This window comes from Tenrec ecaudatus, unplaced genomic scaffold, assembly GCF_050624435.1.
Source record: "Tenrec ecaudatus isolate mTenEca1 unplaced genomic scaffold, mTenEca1.hap1 Scaffold_131, whole genome shotgun sequence".
Taxonomy (NCBI): Eukaryota; Metazoa; Chordata; class Mammalia; order Afrosoricida; family Tenrecidae; genus Tenrec; species Tenrec ecaudatus.
This window is the reverse complement of record NW_027457881.1, coordinates 667,917-690,486: the sequence shown is the minus strand read 5'-3', so window position 1 is coordinate 690,486 and position 22,570 is coordinate 667,917. Positions and strand designations below refer to the sequence as shown.

General features: G+C 36.7%; 1 protein-coding gene across 3 annotated transcripts in view; it reads left to right on the top strand.

Moving 5' to 3' along the window:
• The window catches only part of LOC142436063 (thyrotropin-releasing hormone-degrading ectoenzyme-like), a 342,102-nt gene that overhangs the window by 108,213 nt on the left and 211,319 nt on the right, over nt 1-22,570 (top strand). For all 3 annotated transcript variants that reach the window (XM_075539994.1, XM_075539992.1, XM_075539993.1), the window contains exons 5-9: nt 7,204-7,269; nt 7,884-8,071; nt 13,397-13,485; nt 20,025-20,158; nt 20,262-20,317. In XM_075539994.1, coding sequence (XP_075396109.1) covers nt 7,204-7,269; nt 7,884-8,071; nt 13,397-13,485; nt 20,025-20,158; nt 20,262-20,317 — 533 coding nt within the window. The remainder of the gene's footprint in view (nt 1-7,203; nt 7,270-7,883; nt 8,072-13,396; nt 13,486-20,024; nt 20,159-20,261; nt 20,318-22,570) is intronic.

Below are 22,570 nucleotides of genomic sequence, written 5' to 3'. Positions count from 1 at the left end.
TTTAAATAGCTTTGTTCTTAAATGGCACCTTGCTGTTTTATGGTGGCTGGAAACCTCCAGATCTTGACAAGTGAGTAAGGGTTCCAAGAGATCAAATGTTCTTCTGGGAAGCTTGACAACAGTTGAATGGTAAATATGGACAATTAATACCTGTGCCTCTGTTTCCTCCTCTGTTCTTCTCTCTGATAATGAACATGTGAACTTTACTGCTTTTATTTTGTTTTATGCTTTGTCACTGCTTTGATGCTCATTTTACATAATCTCATAATCTCTAACTAGTCTTCTCATATTACCTAAAATAGCATCTGGTCTATACTCCAGCTTTGTGGTATTTTACTTTGTCATCTGTCACTGTGTGAGTCTCCTTGCTGCTTTCGTTCAAGGTCAGGGATTGTAGAGACATCCTCTGAATGCTGGCACAGGCCAGCATTCCAATAGATTTTATCCCACTCTCGGTGACATTGCTGTGACCTGGCAGTTTGTAATCTGTGGTGGTGGTGTTCATGGACCCCTTCAGGTTACCACACTCTCACAGTGCACACACTGGCACAGATTGGAGTCCGGAGCTCGTGGTCCTTCCTCTGCTTATGGACCCCGGCTGTGGAAGCTTTTGTAAAGACAAGAAAGTAGCTTATTATAATTATGCACTGTCGTCGCTGTCGCTTTATGTGCACCTCCGTCGAAGAGCTTCTGCACAGGCTGCATCCCTTTCAGTTTCTGTGTGTGTACAGGTTTGTGTGTGTGGACTTTAACCTTCTGGTCTGCCTCTTTTGAAAACTTTCCCCGATACTTATTATGCGGAGCCCTGGTGGTGGAGGGGTTCTGTGTTGGCTGTGACTCACAGAGTTACAGTCTCAGAGACTCACAGGGGCAGGTCCCCCGTGCTACTGGGTTACTGTGAGGAGTCATCCACTCGTTGACAGTGAGTCCATTTTATAACACACACAAAAGCTGGTGGGTTATTAGGGAAATTTAGCCATATCTTTGTTTTGTTTGTTCAGCTTACGGTACCTTTTAGTATTCTATCAGTTAGGGTTTGGAGTTGCAAGCCACAGAAGCAAATTCCAGCTGTATTATCCAGAACAAATTTAGTGCAGGGTTCAAAGGTAGCGCATTGGGTCAAAAGAAAGTCTAAATAGCTGGGCTTTGGAAATAGAGTAGTAACTAAAGGGTTCTGTGAAATACAGAGAGGCAGCCAGAGTCGAGCTACAGAACTCTCAGATCCAGTTGCTGACATGGCCCCCACCCAGCTCCTGTCACCAAGACAGGACATACATTTCAATGATCTTCCTTCCCTTCTTTGCTCTACTCCACGGGCATCCACAGACCTCGAAGGGAGCATGGGGTTGTCTGAGGACAGGGGGCACGCCCATCCTCTCTTACCAGAGAGAGTGGCAAGTGTGCCTGTAGTATTGTGTCCCTCTCCTTGCTCTCTTATAAAAGTCCGTATTGAATTATTGCCCCCATAGAAAAGTGCTGTTTAAATGTCGGAAAGCCAAACACTGACATATTTTGGTATCAATTGTTCAAGGCACATTTTATCGTGATAGAAAGAAATAATGTTTTAAACCTGTTTCAACCTTCCTGCCATACAGTCAGGAAAAAAAATCAATGCCTGAATTTATTTATCATTTCTCAAACTAGTCGTGCAAGTAGATGACATCCTCATAGCAGAGTCACTGCGTGCAACATGGGGCCTGGTCTCACTGTAGAAAGCATTGTTCGTGGTGTGCTCATGAGCGAGTCTTCCCTTTTACTCATGAACTGAATTCTGACTTTGTTCAACGTCTCACCTTCACCTACTCTAGGCAGCCATATCCTGCTAAGGACTGGATTCTGCCTTTTGCAAGATCCAAATGGTACTGCTTAGTGCCTCAGAAGCATGTTTTAGCTAGGTTGGTTAAATTATATACTAAATAATCCTAATATGTATAATTCATGACATCATAAAATTCTGATAAAGGAGAAATTTGAGGTATTGGCTGCAGGATCTGAAGCAAAGGTCTCTTGAGTCTTTAACATCTGATGGAAGGAACAATTCTGTCTCTGCCGACTGTGATATCTGAATCTTGTGCTTGGGCCTCAGCTGCTAAGAGCCCAAACTGGAGGAAAGATTCCACTAAGGGGGCTCAGTGAAGTGCTCCGGAGGGAGGGGCTGCACCTCTACTGTAATCTTCCTTTTCTTAGAGGACGGGACACGTTTTTATCACTTTGAAAGTCATCCTGGGGAAAAAAAATAAAGAAAAGTCATCATAGGGTAAATTTTCGTTTTACTTTCAGCTAAACACATCTAAAGTACGTCATGCATCTTTGGTTTTTATTGAATGGTCCCTCTGTAACCTGAGGGATAGACTACTCATGCAGCTAATCTGCTGCCCTAACACACGGAAAGACTCATTAATAAGAAAGTAAGCATTCCATAACTATTTGCATGTAAACCTTGAAAGATAATAGGCCTTTACTTCCTCAGCTCAACATTTTACTTTCCCTCTGGCCTTTCTTAGTCCCACTGGCTTTTATATATGAAACGTTATGAACTGTACTACTTGTTAGCCAAAAGTGGAAAACCAAAAATGGTATTATATTCAATCATTCAAAATCTTTTGATATGGAACTGCATATGTATTAATGTAAATTATATATAACAAATAAACACTGAGAAAAATGAGTTTGAGTATTTGAGCGAATCTGGTGTGAATAGTAAGGAGCACTGTTGGTGTGTGAGCTGCTAATCTCAAGGTCAGTTGTTCAAACCCAACAGCCACAGAAGAAAGATGAGCCTGTGCATGCCTGTCCAGATGTGGTTGGGAAAGCCTATACAGAGTTGCTATGAGTCAGAATGAACTCAGTGGCACTGGGTTTGGTTTTCTTGCTTTTATCAGTGTAATAAATCTTTTACTTCATTGCAAATTAGTAATAGAAAAGCATATTGACTAAGGAACCTCAGAAAACACACGCAGATTGAGCATTTATTGCGTACTATATTGGGAACACAGTTTGGTTAAACAGTGATAAGCCAAAACAACCAGGTCCTTACCTTACACAATAGAGCCCTGGTGGTATATTAGATCACTTATTGAACTGCTAAGTGCAAGGTCAATAGTTCAAAAGTACCAGCTGCTCTATATGATTTCTGCTCCTGTAAAGATTTATAACTTTAGACACCCAAAGGGGGCAATTCTACTTTGTGGTATACATCATAATCAATTGGATACCAGTACCATTTTGTTTTTGACCTTATGGGGAGAGGCGCTAGTCCTGCAGTGGGGAAGTGTTCTGTGCTAACCAAAAGCAAAGTAGTTTTAACCAAACATGGCAGATCTCTGTAAAACAAAAGAAGCAAAATTCTAGGAAATGCTACCGGAAGTGTGACTCCCTCCTACAGGACGACCATGCAGTGGAAACAGCTGGATGCCAATGGTTTGGGTGGGATTTACTTAGGGAGTTTTTAGATTATGTGGGCAGTTAAATTAATGAGCAGGCAATTGAAACACAGAGTAATATGTCTTCTGATAGGGTACAAGGTACTTGGCTCAGAATTAGAAAGGAGGCAGAAGTGGGCAAAGATTCTCAGGGAAAATGCATTAAAATTGAGACTTGACTATTAAAGTGAATTTGCACAGTAAAGGAGAAAGGTAAAGTTTGAGTGGAGAACTAGGAAATAGAGAAAATATTGTATTAGGCATCTTCAAATAAAGTAGCTAATCTGAGACTGGGCAACAAGTGCTAAGAGGCTTGAGGAAGTACAGCGGGGCTAGTCCATGAGGGAGCTCAAGGTGTAGTGTTTTCTGAGCACACCATATTGGCTGGCTAGCACAGTGGTGTGTGGTAGGGTTGAAAGAGAGAAGAAGCAGTGGCAGGCGCTGTGTCCAGGTGAGAAGCTGTAATGTGTAGCGTGGCACCTTAGAGGAAGATTCAGGATATCAGAGCAGTAATGTGACGGGAAGGACAGGAAGGCGTGAAAGATGACTCTTTGGTTCACATTCATCATTGGGGAAAAGCCCTCAAGAAGAGACAGTTTGGGGGAGGAGAGTGAGTTTAGCTTTCTTTGAATATGACCCTTAATTATCTTTGGGGAATCTAGTGGATATTGGGCTGTAGACATATGTATGGGGTTTGGATATGGACCAGGGTCTGTGATTTCAAATTTCCTGATATCTTAAATGATTATATTACCTATCCCAATGTTATGTGAATTAAGTGAAGGAATATAAAGCAATTCAGTGTTAAGAGAGGCAAATGACATTATAGTTTTTTATGTGAAACATTCCTTAATTATTAGTGATGCTACCCTTTGGTTGGTTACGTAATTCAGTTTCCTATTCAGTAGCCTGAGCTTATTAAGAAGATTATTGTAGCTAATATCACCTCAATCACTATTGGTGGTGTAGTAGTTACGTGTGGGACTGTGATCCACATGACTGGCAGTTCAAACCCACCAGCAGGTACATGGGAGGAAGACAGGGCTATCTACTCCCGCAAACAGTTACAGTTCAGAAACCCTCGGAGGGTCACTATGAGTCAGCATTGACTTGATGGCAGAGAGGTTTGGGTTATATAATATTGAACCTTCCTTTCAACTACATTTTAAAGTAGTTCACTTCACTTTTAACTACTATGCATGTTGGCTTTCCCATAGGTAGATATATCAGAATATGCTTTCGGTTAATCCCTTTTTAACTTGTAATCAGTTTATATTGCTAGATAGGTCTCATAAGTATATCCAACTAATCATCTTCATTATTTTCAACTTCTTTCATTTCTGAAATATCTAGTATAGACAGCCCATCACTGTTCTTACAGTGGATGTCAAAGCATTATACTTTATACATTTATATTGTAATGTCATATCTAATGTTGGATTTTCATATATGTGTCTATATTTATTAATAAATTTCTTATCCAATCATTGTCATATTCATTTACTGGTAGGTTAGAATAGAACTTAAAGTCGTTCGATGTAAACATGCCCCAACCATTGGAATTGCTTTGGCTCTGTAATTTTTGGTCCAAGACTTTCACAGCTTCAGTCACAGGGACCTACTCAAATTGCATCTTGTTATTTACATTTTTTTCTCAACGACCTTTTGCCCATCACTGTTCCTCCATTCCCACGAAACCTTCCTGGTCTATACTAAGTGCATTATACAATTCATGGAAATAAAAGAATAAATAGATGATATGGTTTTTAATAGGCATGATCCTCACATTTTCTTTGTAATTCTCCAAAGACTAAGAATATATTTCCATATGTATATCGTTGTTGTATAAGAGAAAGGCTGGGATAACTAAAGAATATGTGTTTGGGGAGGAAAGACAGTTGAAATCTGAAGAATTCCAATGCCATGAATATTGAAGCTGATGGGATTCCAACAAAAACATACCATTTCTATCCTGAATATCCAGCCTGGCATATGAAGACCCCCTTCTTAATCCTGACTGATTGCCATTTCAGCTTGTTAGAAACAAATTGGAGCCTTATACAGAATTGGGAGAGTAAAAAAGACATTGAGCTAATGATCAAAATCAAGCTAAGATCCAACCGATCTCATGGTAGACTGACTGTAGATATTCTGATCCACCCCAAGGGGAAACCTGTATTCCTGCATCGGTCCTTTCCAGATCCGTCGGTGTCCCTTTGCTGCCTCTCTTTTATTATCCCAATACCTCTGCATAAACAGAACTCAACAATAATAGTTCTCATTTAAATAGATGTTTCACATACATTTATAAGTTTCAATGTCCATTGTTTTTCAGTGTATTCAAGAGATTCCCCCAAGATACACACACAAACAAATTAAAAGCAAAATTTCTAATAATTTTAACACCTAATCAGAAAATGATTTAAATCCTAGTCCCAGGGTTCAAATAGAGAGTGCTTCATATAGCTCTCCTACCCAAAGCTAAACTCCAGGTTCAGATTAGTTCTTTGGAGATCTAAATTCGCAGTAAAGTTGTCCAGAGCATCTTGATGAGAAATCTGTCATTGCTAAGTCAGTGTGGATGTTGCTTCTCCAGGCGTCTGATTAAGTGGGAGGTGCCATCTGAACATGTGAGTTGCCCACAAAAGCTCAATCTGTCACAGGTGCTACAATTTGTATTTCAGAAAATCTGCTTCTACAACTTTAATTATCTCCAAAGCATCCCACTTTACATAAAGTTCTCAATGGAGTCAGCATTTTTCTCCCAGTTTCAGAACTGGCATGTAAATTAAGCATTTGCCTGTTACCTCCAAGTTCTAGGGCTGAAAGGATCTCAAATGAGACACTTTGCTTAACATCATCTATGTTCTTCTCCTTCTCCCACTTCGACATCGGAAAACTAAGTGCCCAGTCGTCATAACTGAGGACGCATTCACCGCGATGCATCCATGCCTCCCAGAGAGGAGGAAGGCTTAAATTAGAAAGAGAGTGTGTAGGTTTAACTAATAGTTGGGAATTCCTAAATTAAAAAAATATTAGACCAGGATAAAATTTCTTTTTAATAATACTTTTTCATCAAGTCAATGAAAAGCAATGTTTATCTCTGTGATAATAGGCACCTTCGCACTAGAAAGCCTGTGACAACAGTCCTCTTTGGGCAAAGTGATACCTCTTACCTGTTTGACTAACAGAAGGCCATTGGGACTCATTTACACTGGCTACGTAGACAAAAATCAGCCAGTCCCACTTGACCAAATCTTTCTTAGTTAGGCCTTCTGATAAGGGTCACACAAAACCACACATTGCTTTCATTTTATACTCTTCCATGGAATCTGAACTCGAAAGACATCCACCGCAGTAAAGATTTGTTATTGTCAGAGTTGTTCTTATCCCATGAAATATTTTTTTAGATTCCAGTCTAAAATCCTGATGGGCAAGGTTTCCCAAAATATTACACTGGGGAGGTAATTTAATTCAAAAAGCCAAGGTTGACATGATAAATGAAGGGATGTTTTTTGACCCCCCCAAATCTATAAATGATTCAACTCTCAAAAATAATTTTTAAAGATTAAAGTTATTTGATACTTAATTAGAAAATATGCTATGCTTAAGTTTTTTTTGAATAGTTTAAAATTTAATTCTTATAAACCTTTATGAGTATTTCTCTTTGTATCAATATAAGCACAGCAAATAGAATTGTTTATTTGATTTGAGAAATGATTATATTAACTGGTAATTGCTTAGCAGTTAAATTGTAATTCAAATCTTATTTTCTTTGTAGGATTATTTAACCATTCATAAGTATGGCAATGCAGCCAGAAATGATCTCTGGAATGCCTTCTCAGAGGTAAAGTATAGGAAGAAAAAGAACCCAAACCATTGGTAACTTTTATTGACGCTGACAGTATGTTTTCATTTTGAGCTTTTATTTCCTTTGTCACATATTATTTATAAATGTATAGTAATGAGCTATATAAAATGTAATAAAAATACAATGGGATTTAAATGTACTTAATGTTATTGATGCCTTTCATACTTTAAAAAGATAATAATTATGGAATACAATTTTAATATATTTGGGAAGTGAGTCATGCTAAAGTGAGAAATACTGCAAGTTTTTAAGGAAATATGTTTTCTTGTGTGCATGACAAATATTTAAATATACCAACTAGACACACTGGGGATATTTAATGATGCTGCATGTATTTACTTTACCAGTAAAATGTATTTTATTCTCCATTATGTAAAAAAAATTAATGCTAATGAAACTTCCATATATATATGCATGAAGCCTAACTTAAGGTGAGAAAATTAATTTTAGTAACACATTATATTAGCTTCACTGATCTTGAAATGTTTCATATTTAGGTAAATATTAAAGGTAAAAGTGAAAATGATTTAATATAATTATATGTATAATTCATGCTTATAAAGCTCATTTATCCAATTTGGGTTCTAAAGGCTTTGAAGAGGAATGGAAAATATGTAAATATACAAGAAGTCATGGATCAGTGGACGCTCCAGAAGGGCTATCCTGTTATCACCATCTTGGGAAATGCAACAGCCGAAAAGAGGGTAACCATTACCCAGCAACGCTTCATTTATGATATAAGTGCTAAGACCAAAACCTTTGAACATCGAAACAGCAGGTACCACTGACTCTCTTTTAATTTAACATGAATATAGGAACTTTTCTTTTTGCCATTCACCTTTTAATTTTAATATTTTAAGATAATTTTGACAACATAATTCTGAAATATAAGTTAAGACTCTTTTTATTTCTTTATTTCCATATGGTATTTTTGATTCCTTTTACTGCCGATACCTTACATATTTTAACCCCTGATTGATGAGCACACTTATGGTATTTCATTGAAGACTATTTTAAATTATTCTAATCATTTTATATGTGAGATATGATATTTTACTTTTTGTTATAATATTTTTTAATCATCTTTAAGAAAGTTAAGGTGTGTTGTGAATTGAATAGGATCAATCTAGAAAACCAAATCATAAGTATTTAGATAATAAATATTATCCTAGTTAACAAAACTCAAAAACTAAATAAATACCTTAAGGTGATCTTAAGTAGAAGTGGCAATATGAAAATATATTCTCTTTCCCTCAAATGTGGTGTTTAAAACTATAGAAAACACACCTGAATTTTGATTTGCTATAAATTTAACATTGGGGAACCCATTTAGTTACTTAAAATTCAGAATATAAACATTCTATCCAATTTTTCTAGTTTATTTTTACTACTTTGTTTCAGTAAAGACTGAGTCAATGTAAGAAAGTACACTTCAAATCAGGCAGTTTTTAAATTTATATATAGAATGCCCTGGTAAGGGATTGGAGGGGTGAAGGGAGGGCAAGTATAGAGATCAAAAGTAATAAGTAAATAGAAGTGCTCATATTAGTTTACTCATGCTGTGTCCTATCACCTTGGGAAATTAGGATGCTGGGCTTCATCATCCATTATTATGTAGGATTGGTGGGGAATATTTTAAACTTACATGAATGGATAGCATCTTCAAGTTAGCTTGATGTGAATAAAAGTGTTAGGGAGATTCATGAACATTTTCTGGTGGCTGATATTGGAACTCCATTTAAGAAAACATGAAGTCTTCACTGTTGTATTGAGATAAATACTGGTACAGCAGCTATACTATACAATACGATACGATACTATAGTATACGATACGATACTATAGGTGTAGGAAGGAGCTGGGCTCCACAGCAGTTAGAATGGAAAGATTGGCCCTGGGTTCTCACCCAGCCATGCTGCCGGGGACAGACTTGCAGGTCTGCTGCCATACAGATGAAAACCCAATTCTGCGCCATCAGGTTGATGGCGACTCCTAGCCCCCCTAAACACAGGGTTGAACTAGCCTGGGAGTTTCTGAGACTGTGGCTGGGGCTGGGAGTAGGACCCCCTTCTTTCTCCAGCGGAAGAGCTGGAGGCTTCAAACTGCTGACTTTGCAGTTTGTTCTACTCTCGTCAAGATGGGGGCACATGGAAGTTAAAGGCTCAAGTAGAGAGAGGCCTTCACCAGGTATGAGGAGTTGCCTTTTGCAATTAAACTGCCCGAACACGCAGAATAACACTCCTCCCTTCACCCTGTCGGGATCTGCCTGTCACTGCTTCGTCCCCTTCTCTGGGTCCCCACAGCTGTCAAAGGCTGCCCTGATCACCCACCGTCTGGCCCCAGGCGAAACACGCTTCGGCATGGACCACGAAGTACACAAAAACGACTTGACTGTGGCGAAGCCAGATTGGGGCCATGCCTTTGAGAATGAACAGTCTGACACAGGCCTCCCCGATGCAGAAAAACAGAAAGGACACCCAGATGACAGAACAAATATTGAACAAAAATACTCTGCCAGCCCATAACCTGCATCAGAGGTGTCAGCCAGGAGCCTGGCTCTTCACGGGGGAAAGTCTCTCAGCATGAGTAAGCAGTTTTAGCACAGAGCGCTTAGCTTCTGCTGGCATTATAAAACCACCTGGATGGTTCTGAATCTGAGAAATTGGTATATAAAAATGTTGAGGAAAATTAAAATCCCCTTGGTGGCGTAGTGTTAAAGTGCTCAGCCGCCAGCAAAGATGGCATGTCGAAGCTGCCAGCCACTCCCTGGCAGAAAGGGGGAGCAGTGTGCTCCCATTAAGACAGCAGACCGGCACAACCCTAAGGCAGTTGTACCCCGACCTGTTGGAGGACCATGCATCAGAATCCATTTAATGGCAAACAGAGCAAAAAAAATATATACATGACATTCTATTATTTAAAATAATTTTCCTAGTAGGACAGAATCCATCTCTAGATGAGAATTTACTATTCCCCACTTAGATTATTGCTTAATTTATATTAATGTTCAGTTAAAGCTTGAAAATCAAGTCTGTGTGCTCCTTGTACAAGCCTTCCGAGGTCTCTAGAAGAGACATTCCTGACGTGCTAAAATAAATGTTTCCCACGGCTCTCGACTTTTCAGCTACTGACTTGGATCGTTCATTGGAGGGGCAACTGGGAACTCACAGACAATATTTGAGATTAAAGGGTTTTATTTAAGGAAGTTTACAGGTTACATACAATCAAGGTGAAAAATACATAGGACATGGTTGTCCTGTCAGGAGAAGTCACCAAGTTCTCTTCCAGGTGATAACAAAGACCCAGCAAGCATGGCACTCCTGTGTAAGGTTCAGCCCAAAGCACTTAGCTCCAGCTCTGTGCATCAGCAAACCCAGTTAAGTGGCCAAAGGCCCCCCACTCTACAGGCCAGCTGTAGGTCCCAAAGCACCCAGCTTTACTGATCATGACTTTCGCTTTGCCATGACTGTTCTGTGGGACAATTATCATTACCTCTTACCTGGAACATTTTTAATGTGTAATGTAATTATTTTTCCATATGTAATAAATGTACATCCTAGCTGTTAAGTAGAGGAAGAATGAATCTTTGCTATTTCTAACAATTGCATATATTTAGTAATGTGTTTAAGTGCATAAAATCCTTGGTAGGACTTTGGTACACAGGAAGTTGTGAATTTTCGTAGTTTGTTTTTCCTTCATTTCATTATAAATTTAATACATTTCACTGTTAACTAATACCACCTGAAGCATGGGGCACCTCCTGGGAGTCTTGGGCAACAGGGCATTCTGTGTGTCCGCACACTCACCCTTTCCTTATGGGCCCCGCCTGCAGCAGTCTCCGGAGGGTTTCCCTGTGTGCATCAATGCTTCGTGAATGTTAGTAGCAACTCCTGGGTGTGATTTTTCTCATTCCACTTTTTAAAACGTACCAATTCTTTTCCATGTTAGTACAATCAGAGTTCTTAAGAACTACTGAAGAAAGGGATATATTTTTTGAAAATTTTCTATTGTTACTTAAAATATGATATCCATATGATCAGTTAAACAGAAACAACAAGAACATAATCTAACTACACACATTAATTTTTTCTAATCACTTTTTAAAATATTACATACTACTAGAGTCTTAGACTTATTTAGAGGGTCTTTAGATGTTTTTAGTCATATATATTGTTTGCTTTTTAATTAATATCTGTTTGGCTTCACAATTTAGATCGTCAATTCAATGTGGAAGATATACACCTATAAAGTCTTGTTCATAAAGTTAGTCTATGTCTTACAGAGAAATTGATTTGGTCTTTCATTTTACTTATACTCCACCCAGTTCCTTTCGGTCTAATTACAGAGAGTAATTAATTGAATGTCTCCAATATCTATTGTTTGCAAGTACACACAAAAAATAAACTTGTGTTTTAAATTGAAAATTAGATCCAGCATTTAGATTAGATCCAGGTACTATTGCCTCTTAACTTATTTTTCCAATTAACCAAAATAGATTAATTATCTTTGGTGAGGGATGCTGTTTAAAAAATAATAAAATAATCTGGCTGTGATGTTCCCACGGTGTGTCCATTGTCATATATTTATCACATGTTTTTCATTGCATGCGTCGAGGCCTCTCTTAAGGAACATAAATTGTTTTGTTCACTAACTTCTATCCAAAGAACCAGGTTAGGCAACAATAAATTGGTTCTTTCATGATGGATTATGTGGAGTCAATTACAGTGTAACAGGGTACCTTCACATGGTTGGCACTCAGAAATGTTTCTCTGATTAAGTTCAGCTTATCATTTAAAATTCAGAATGTCAAGGATGGCCTTTTGACTTTTGACTTTGGGGATAGCAGTTGTTATGACATAATGAATTTTCCCCTTTTCCATCTGACATATTACTCTTGATGAATTCCCATGTATTAATTGTGAGTGTGAGAAATGAACTCTGTGACACGTAAAACAATTATGTGTCGAGGGACCGATTCAGCACTGCTCTTCCCAAATCTCCAGAAAGACGCCCATTTTATGATCAGTCACTCGGCGTCTCCCCTGGTTCTCAGTTCTTCAGTCGCTCTCCAGTTATGAAGCTGACACAGTATAGCTTCTTATATCACAAACAAAATATATGACTTTAATACTCATTGCTCGCTTGTTGTGAAGTCTTGCCAATGACACAATGATAAAAGCAAACTAAAACAACAAGACAGGCCCACGTCAGCAAGTCCATTCTGACTCGTCATGACCCTGCATAGGGTTACTGACCCTGTAAACGTGTACAGTTGCTGATTGCCCCACTTTCCTCCCGTGGGACAGTTCTTAGCTTTGAACTTCCAGCTGTTTAGCAATAGCACAATGATTAGTTGAAGGAATCAGGTTATATTTCAAGAAAATAAAATATAATGCTTGAACGCAATGTAAAATCATCTATCATTAACTGGTTAGCCTTTCAGATTAAATAGATACTTTATGTAAACATATAGGCCTTGATTTTTATTACTATAAAAGGCAAACCTTATCAAATGTTTCTCTTTTATAACTCTGACCCACATTTGAACATTAAGTATCGGTGGTGCTTGGCCAATTGTGCCCTGTCGGGTGCATTGTGTTTATATGGATTTTAGGGGGATCTTGTCAGTCTTGTTTTATTCTCTTTGCCTGAATCACCTTATGTGTGCCATATTAACCTTATGGAAATATAATAAAATATCTCTCTGAACAGTTATAAAATAAATAAGGAGAAATTGGTGAAATGTGAATACATAAAATCACTAGTGTTTAATATTAAAACAATAGAAATGAATTATTTTAAGATTCAAATCAATATATACTGTAGTATTTAGCCACTTTTAACTCCTAATGCAAACATTTTGGGTTTTTTTGGCAAAGTATATTATTAGGAGATCTCTTCTACATTGACAGAAAACTTCTGAGTGCACAGTCTTCTTGGTGAGATAGAAACAATGAATTAGAATCTACTTTGATGTCTGAGTGCTTTTTTTATTGTTGTTTTTGGTAGCTTCCCTAAAAAGCATTAATAAAAATCCCTCTGAAGATGCATGTTTTTCAAATGAACACCAATTTGTATTTTTAAAGCTACTCTTCTATTTTGCAGCTACCTGTGGCAGATTCCATTAACCATTGTGGTAGGAAATAGAAGCCATGTGTCTTCAGAAGCAATTATTTGGGTGTCTAACAAATCAGGTAAGATATATATTCTCCCCTGTGGACAATTGGTTTCAGATAATTGTTCAGCAACTTAACCTCTGGTTTCTGGGGTTATAAAAATGTGCATAAAGACAAACTAGAAAGAGAAGATGGAAGAATGATAATCACCTCTACAAGATAAGAAAGCATAAGAGGATCTCTTCGGTATAATTTCTGACTCATCCAATTTCACCCTGCCTATATAATTCTTGTTTATTCGTTCCTTTCATAGTGAAGAGAAAACATTTAAATGCTTTTGTAGATCTCATCGTAGCTGTTTTAAACTGTATAATTTCATAATCACACATTTAATTAAAATGTAAGCAGAACTCCCATTAGAGCAGTGTCTCACAAACTGAAACTGAGGCAACAGTTTTAATCCCATTCCACTGTCTTTGCATTTTCAGACTATCTCTTTTAGAGACCAGAGAAGCAATATCCTTCATGGGATTAGATAATTATAATTATTGGATTTGAAGGGAGAGGATTAGAGTTGTCCTCAAAGTGCACCCTTTGGGGGTCAAACCTCAAGGTGCAGGGAGAAGAGCCAGTTCATTGTCTTTCTACCCACAGACCCAGTGCTATCAAATAGATTCCAACTCCCAGCAGTCCTCGGACACGGGAGCACTGCCCCTTAGGGTGTCCCAGGCTGTACCTGCACGCACAGGACACCGGTGTCCTCTTTCACCCCCAGAGGAGCTGTGAGACTGAACCAGGGACGCTTAGTTAGCAGCTGTTGCTCTTTGACCCCAGCACCACCAGGGCTCCTTATTGTCTGTGTAAATGGCGCCAAACAGGAGAGGGGCCTATTTGCAATCACTCACAGAAGAGTACTTGAGTCCCTTCTAAGTCCTTCATGGACAGCAGGGTCCACATGAGGGTTCCTTTTGCTCCGCTTCCCAGCGAGTTGGAGAAAAGGCGATGATCATCTTCTATTAACACTTCAGTGGCACTAAGAAGGTCACATTTTTCTACCTTTTTCCCCTTGCTGCTTTCACCAATGCTGTTAGTGTATTTTAATTCTTTATGCTATAAACATCGTTTTGAGCATATATCTTTTGTTTTAAGTAAATAAACAAATGTTTGTTTCATTTCATACATGGCACAGTTAAGTACTCAAAATAGATGCATGGCTACATATAGGCAAAATGTACTGAATCCAGAATGTAATCTGACTATCAGAAACATAAACACTTGTAATTCCCAGGGGTGAAGGTTACTCATAATTTCGTGTTAATGTAATTTTAATATGAAACTGCATATTATAAAGAGTTACAATTCCATTCACGTTTATTGTATATAAGACATTCACATGTAATGTGGTGGTACATTGAAATGCTGACTGTAACATTTATTGGTTTCTTCTCCTTTAAAATAACTCATTACAATTTGTTCTTTTAATTGCTTTGAGTTAGCGTTTATTTCGTGATTCTGAATTCACACTTACTATCTTATTTTCCTTTATAATTCTCTTTTATCCCCATGAAGCACCTTTACTTGAATACATAATATGTTATTACATGGTGAATGAAACTAGGGAGTTGTAATTGTCCAACGATTTGAATTATGCCATCCCTCCATACATTTCTTAGAAACATGAGACATAATAATCTTCAGAAATAAACTACGACATATCCCTTTGAAATGTAGAGTGGAAATGAGAAAGTTAAAGAAATGTAGAAGTACTTACTGATTATATATTTGAATCAGCCTAAACACTCAGCTTAGAAGGTGAGGGCTATAGGGAGTCTGTTCTTACTGGAAACCTGCTGGAGAAGGTATTTCCTCTTTATCCTTTACTTTCTCCTTTTTGGGAAGACCATAAGCCTTCCCTTGACCAATACAGGTTGTACTTGAGAGATTGCTTCATCTTGAGTTATTAATCAGGATAATGACAGTCCATTCTTTCAACATGTTTGCCTTAAATATCACCAATGTTAATATGAAGAACTGCTATGAACAACTGCACAGGTATACGCTTTAAAACTCTAGGGGATGCTATTTATGAAGGGGGTATTGTGAGTGGCACATCCCCACCCCACAGTCAGGCACTGCACACATATCAGAGTGTAAGGTGTCCTTTTGTTTCAATCCCAGCAGTGTTCTCTATTTGACACGAACATGGTAACACTTAATACTTAAGGTTGCTCAATACCGTCAAGTGTTTACTCAATAGCAAGTAAGTTTTCCACATGTCACTTGAAGGCCTTATAAATGCTTTATAAATGCACAAATTGGGGTGACCGATTCCCAGTGAAGCTAAAAATAAAAGTCATCTTTCTAGTTTGCCTTTTTCAGTGTCATTTTACCTATGCACCATCTTCTCTTGAAGTCCTGAACTTCGATGAGGCCTAGTAAAAACCTGACACCACACTATAATTAGGTAAAAAGAAAAGATTGGTTAACCTCAACTTCTTTTATATGTTATCTCCTATTTTATTCAAAACAAACAACTAATGTACATGAAAAGTATCTGCATTAAGCCAGGGAGAAAAACGCATTGGTCAATTGTTATAAACACATGTAAAAAAATGCCAAATTTTAATGACAACAACCAGATCAATGTTTTGTAATTTTTCATGGTCAGTAAAGATTTTATTTCACATATATTCACACAAGGCCATAGTTAATTATAAAGTTTAAATTTGATTATCATCATCATATTTTCTTGAGAGTTAAATTTTTGAAGCCCTTTGGATAAATATATAATTATTTCTAAAGATGACATAAAACGCTACCTAAAGTATTAAGTCAATTTTTAAGTTATTAGAAACAGCCAAAATTTTTTCTCTCTTTCATTTTCACTGAGAAAATACCAACAATCTAGGCATTATAAATGTAATAGCTTGCATATTTACTGGATATTTGCTTACCCAAGAGTGGAAGGCAATACATTCAGTTACATTTTAGGAAAGAACACAGTCAGAATAGAGTAGACACTGGCTCTGAAAGGTCAGTAAACACTAAACTAGTGCTGAAGTGCTCTCACCTTTGCCTTCAGCATTGGCTTACTTGAGACTCAGAAGCCCTTAGAAGCAATATGATTTTAATCCCCATCTTCTAAATGAGTTTATTACAATTTGATGGTAACTTGGATCAAGTCCGTTGGCAAATTAGGTAAAGAGCTAGGTCTAGGGCTGTGATTTTCTTCTGTTATTTTTAATACTTCTCTCATGAGCACACCCTTATTTACCGTGGATAAAATTGTAAAGTTTTGTTAGGCTGTCTGGGCGATCTCTTAATTATGTAACACTTTGTCATTGGGTGTATGCCAGTGACTCTTAAAGAGCTACAGAACATTATCTCATTTAATTATCTTACAAGTTTAGGGAGGAAGTCCACCTAAGTTATCACAGAGTTTATTGTGTATTTCCAGTTTTGTTATCCTGGTTGACATTTCTTCTCATCTGCAGCCAGCCAAGTTTGTAAAGAATATATCACCTTCTTCTTTTGGTCCTGGGGTGTGTGTGTTGGGTGTGTGTGTTGGGTGTGTGTTGGGTGTGTGGTGGTGGTAAATGAATGATAAGAACTAAAATATTTTAAAGTATTAACTGCTCTGTGTTTTGATATGGCCTAAGACTTGTGTCATTTTGGGAACATTCCAAATAGAAATTTTAATTATTATTACCGACCCTCAAAATATAGCTTCCATAATTTTTTATGGTTCTCATCATGCACTGTACATCACGAGGCCATGGAAAAAGAACACTTTAAAATTCATTGCTTGCCATTAGTTAATTTGAAGAATATTTTAGGGATATAATTAACTAGAACTGAAAAGGTATTTAAGAATGTATTACTATATCTTGCCAGGGATTATTTCTCTACAGATTTCACTTATACCAGAGACATAAAAATATTCACGAACAGTAATAACCTTCAGGTTTTAGTTATCAGTTTAATAATGGCAAACTTAAAAGCAGGAGATGGCTGCCTTTTATTTCCTTTCCTTCTTTTTTACTGACCAGACTACATAAAAGGGGTAAGAATTGCTTTTATCATTTATACATACATATTATTTTAATTTGAGTATAGATTTAAATTTTTTAATAAAATTGATTTAAAAACAGGAGCCAATTATATCACATGAGATTTATATAAAAGATGAGCATGAAATAACTTTTAAATTATATTTAATAATTATAAATCATGACAATTTGAAACCTGTAAAACCCTAAATTATATGATCAGATATGAGGCTTGAATTTTAAATATTATCACCTATAAAGTGACTACTTAAGGAGTGGGGAGATCCAATTTATTCTGTGAATTCAGACATGATTTTAATATTTTATAAGGAATAGATCATTGTGAACTTACAGATGCATGAAAATAAAGTCAAAGTTGATCAACAGAAACAGTATCCTTAATGTTTCAATTTTATTTTTTATACTTGCCACATTTTCTTGTTAACTATATCTCTTGTCATCATTGCATCCATAAAATGGGGATGATATTCTAAAGCTTCTTTATAGCAATTGTGTGGATAAACATTGAAGTTTTGAAGAAAAGGAGATTATAAAGTCTCATAGGTAGAGAAAATCATTCATACTCTAAAATAGAACTTGATAGACTTTTCCTTCTGCATACCACTATTAAACTAGAGATCAATTGTCAGCCTAAGAGAATGTGTACCATTTCTTTTCCATTGAATTGTAGCATTGAAAGGGACCTTATAGGCCATTGTTTGTCCATCAGGTTATAGGTAAAGTGGTTTTAAAAAAGGAATATGCTATCGAAGTTTAAACATTTATGTATATAGATGTATAGTCGGGCATGACTTTCTTGCCCCTATTCTAGTTTATTTTAACTGTCATATTTCTCCTTTCAAATTAAAAAGAGAGAAGGAATGTGAAAATGTGTATTTTATGATAGTAAAAGCACTATACCACGTTGTGTCAGGAGCATAGACCAGACTAGAAAGAAGCCTAGATGGTGGAAGACCTGAGATGGACTATTTTCAGCTGTGTTGGACAATTGAATTACAACTGTCTGAACCTCGTTTGCACGGGTACTACATATAAATGTGGCCAAAGTACAGTGCTTTGAAACATTAAATATTAGATTTTTTTCAATAGTTTGGGATTATATTTTAGTGGACTGTAATAGGTGCCTCTTCATCTTGCTGGCATGTTTGGACTAAATCTTCCACTTCATTCCAGTTTTGAGCAATTAATGACCACTTTTGTCCACGATATCTTTTGTGGTAGTAGAATTATTTTCTGATGGACTCTATGTAAAGAGATTCCATTCAAAAACTATATGTTTGAATGCGTCCTTGGGGAAATAATAGGAAAACCTGATTTGGAGTCTGAGATGTAAAAACATTGACAATGGACTGAAGCTGACTCCAATGGGCTGCACATGGTCTCTGTGATACATTTTCTGGTGTGAGCTATCATGGAAATGATTTATTTTTCCCTTGGGCATGAGACACTGTTTTAGCATAAGCTCTGCTGAATCCTGGAGGCTTTGTAGATAGAGAACATGAACACATGCTATAGTAAACGGTGGCATAGCAAGCTAAGCATTTGGACTGCAAGTTGGTTCAAACTAGCCAGCTGTTCCTTCAGAGAAAGATGAGGCTAGCTGACCTCATAACCAGGAGCAGCAGTTCCGTTCTTCCCGATAGGGTCACTGTGAGTTAGAACTGACTCCATGGCAGTGGTTTTATACATGTATACGTGTACACTTACATATATTTCCTTACATTTATGCACAAAGATTAAAAATATTTTATTTAAAGAGTATGCAGGTTCTAGGACACACAAGGTCTGAAAGCATCCACAATGAAGTACAAAATCATTGGAATTGTGACCTATGGTTTGTAAATAAATAAGGAAACAATTGAAAATGAATAGCATTCTCCATATGTACCATATTTGTAGGAGTTAAATGTGTAAGAAGTTATAAGATTGTTTTTACCAGCTCGCTTTCTTTAATTGAATTACCTGGCTAATATAATCAAGTTACTATTTTCCAAGGTGATTCCAATAAGCAGAATTTATTATCTTTGTTTTTAATTATGTGTAGAAATATTAGAGTCTTAAGTAAATGCAGTTTCTTTTTCCGGCGTTATTGATGATGCTGCATCATCTGTTATTTATAGTATTTCCAAGAAAGCACAAGGAAGAGGCAAGGAACACCCATGACTCTGAAATAAATGAGCTCGATTGTTTTAATAACTTTCTTACTGAACGCGTTAAGAGAATGTAGTTCTCAAAACTTTTCCCTTCATTCTAATCATACTATATGCATATATAGTCTATGTCACACAGACACAAGTACATGTTAGGTCACATGTATGTTGAAAAAACAATTATGTGTAGGGGATATGGATTTTGTCAGGAATAGAGGCTAGTTATAACCTACTAAACATTTACTGGTATATCCTAGATGCAAATGATTACGTGAAAGATTAGCTTTTAATTGAGCAATAATAATTATTAGTAACTTTACCTTGGTATTAAGAAAATATACTTTATATATCATTAACATCTAAATCTATTTCATCCTGAAAAACATGCTGTTTGTAGAGCACCACAGGATCACTTCTCTGGGCAAAGGAAGCTGGTTGTTGGGGAACATCAATCAAACCAGATACTTTAGGGTCAACTATGACCTAAGGAATTGGAGATTATTAATCGAACAGTTAATAAGGAACCATGAGGTAAATTCTGGATTTTATCTTTAAGATCCGTTTTCAGATGTGAACCCTGGATTTTAATTCTAAATTTCTAACCAGGACAATATTTTTCTGGTTGGCCTCATAGGTTCTCTCAGTCAGTAACCGAGCAGGTTTGATCGACGATGCCTTCAGCCTAGCCAGGTAGGTGTGTTTTCCTATGCAACTACCCAATCAAGACTCACACTAGTGAGACTTTCTCTATTAAACTCAATCGCGTGTATGTTTTGAGTAATCTTTTGAAATAATTTGTTTCATGTGCTCTGGGGGTGGGATATGAATTATAATCATATAATCTTGATCAATAGTTAGCCATAGGGTGTTTCTGAGTCAGAAGAAGCTTGATCAATTTCTACTGAAAATTCGATTGACCTCTCTGGAGATTAATAATTGCTTCACCATTTCACTAATTAACTCTACAAAATGGCCATTGCACCATATTTAATGTTTGATAGACTACACTTTTCAGTGTTAGCAGTTTTTTTCTCTTACATAGATTAGTATATCTTTTTAAAATGTGGTGCATTATGAAAAGCTATTGCTTTCAGAAACAGGTAGTTCCAAATTTTGATTAAAAATGCAGATTAAACATCTCAAGAAAAGAGTCATAACAATCTTATAGTAGCATTTTCATTGATATTTTTCATAATTTGTTATACTATTAAAGTAAATTATGCTTTGCATAATTAAATAAAATTATTTAAATTAAATAATTTGAAAATAAACCCAAGTGATTTATTCAGTTTGGAGACGAACTAGTAAAACAGCTCAGTTCTGAATTGTTTGTACTGCTTCACATGCAAATTTTAATTTACTAATTTGATTTTACAAGCTACAGATTAGGACACAGTGGTTCTCTTAACTTAAGTGTTTGTCATTATTCGTTATGTTAATTCTCCTATGATACTGTGAAAACCACCTAGAGATGTCTCGTGCATTAGGCACTGTCTCATAACGGGGCATTAAACTGCTTTCACAGTGTGCACATCCCATCACATAGCAACTTTCTTCTGCATGTTAAAAAGCATATAGTTCCCTAGAGCTTTGTATTTAATCAAAACCAATGAGTCTAAATATCGATCCCAGATAACTACTTTGATAGAGGCAAAATCAAAGCTTGGAATCAGGTTTCAGAAAACAGCACTCATTAAATAAATAATAATATATATAAGGAAAACCTCATTTAAAAAAAGGTAAAGGACTTTCAGTGGTTCTTTTAAAAGAAATTTATATCTGGCCTTTGCTGTTTCCTTGTTAAAGAAGCCAAGAACCAGTATCAATATTTTCTGTTACTTGATGTCAGTGCCTCATTTTGGGTGGAACTTCAGGTTCAAAAATAGCTGCTCACAGAATGCTAAGACTAAGGATCATTTAACAGCAATAAAATGTCTAATACAGTTGTATTTATTCAAAACAGTTGTTTAATTAGAAGCATTTTTTGCTTACAACCAGGTAATTAAGAATTATTCCATATTACAACATCAACTTATTGGGCAAACATTTAGAAATAATAGAGATTGAGAGGATCTCCTTAGATACCGATGTGTGAAAATAATGATTAAGAGGTATTTTTTGCTTGAAAGTATGATGTAAAGACTTTAAAGTATGTTTTAGATACAGTGGAAAGATTAAGTCGACATAGAAGTTCCAAAAAATCCAGAAAGTCAATGAGCATACACTTACTCCAATATTTCACCCAGAGAAAATCAAGACAAGCAAGTAGTGCAATAGATTACCACAGAAAGTTAAAGTAGCTAGAAGAAAACTTATATCATGAACTAACAATTACCTGAAACTTAAAAGGCACCAGGCACAAATCTGTGTACAGTTATTCATTTAATGAATAATTGATAAAGCCTTATGAAATATGTAGGATTGGTTGTTGCTGCTGTCGGTGCCCTTATGTCTGTTCTGACGTACAGTTACCCCATGTAAAACAGGACACAACATGCCAGTCCCGTGCCGCGCTCCCCCTCTGTTCTTATGTCCAATCCTATTGTTGCACCACAGCGTCAAGACGTCTTTGTCTCTGCTCCTCTGCTTTACCAAGTGTGCTATTCCTTTCTAGGGGCGGGTCTCCATCATGCCCATAGTAAATGAGATGAAGTTCAAGCAGCATTATGGCTGCCCATCTTCTGAGACAGATTGGTTTATTCACTTCACATGCATTGTATTCTCAATATTTTCTTGCCAGCACCATGATTCAAATGTGTTGACTCTTCTTCAGTCTTCCTTATTCAGTGTCCAACTTATCATGGTCACATGCGTGTGAGGTAATTGAAAAGACCATGGCACCTTAGTCCTCAAAGTAACATCCTTGCCTTTCAAAAGTTTGTTTTTTATATGTCGAATGATCCTGTTACTGTTTTATAAATAAGGAAGCTGAGGATCAGAGAA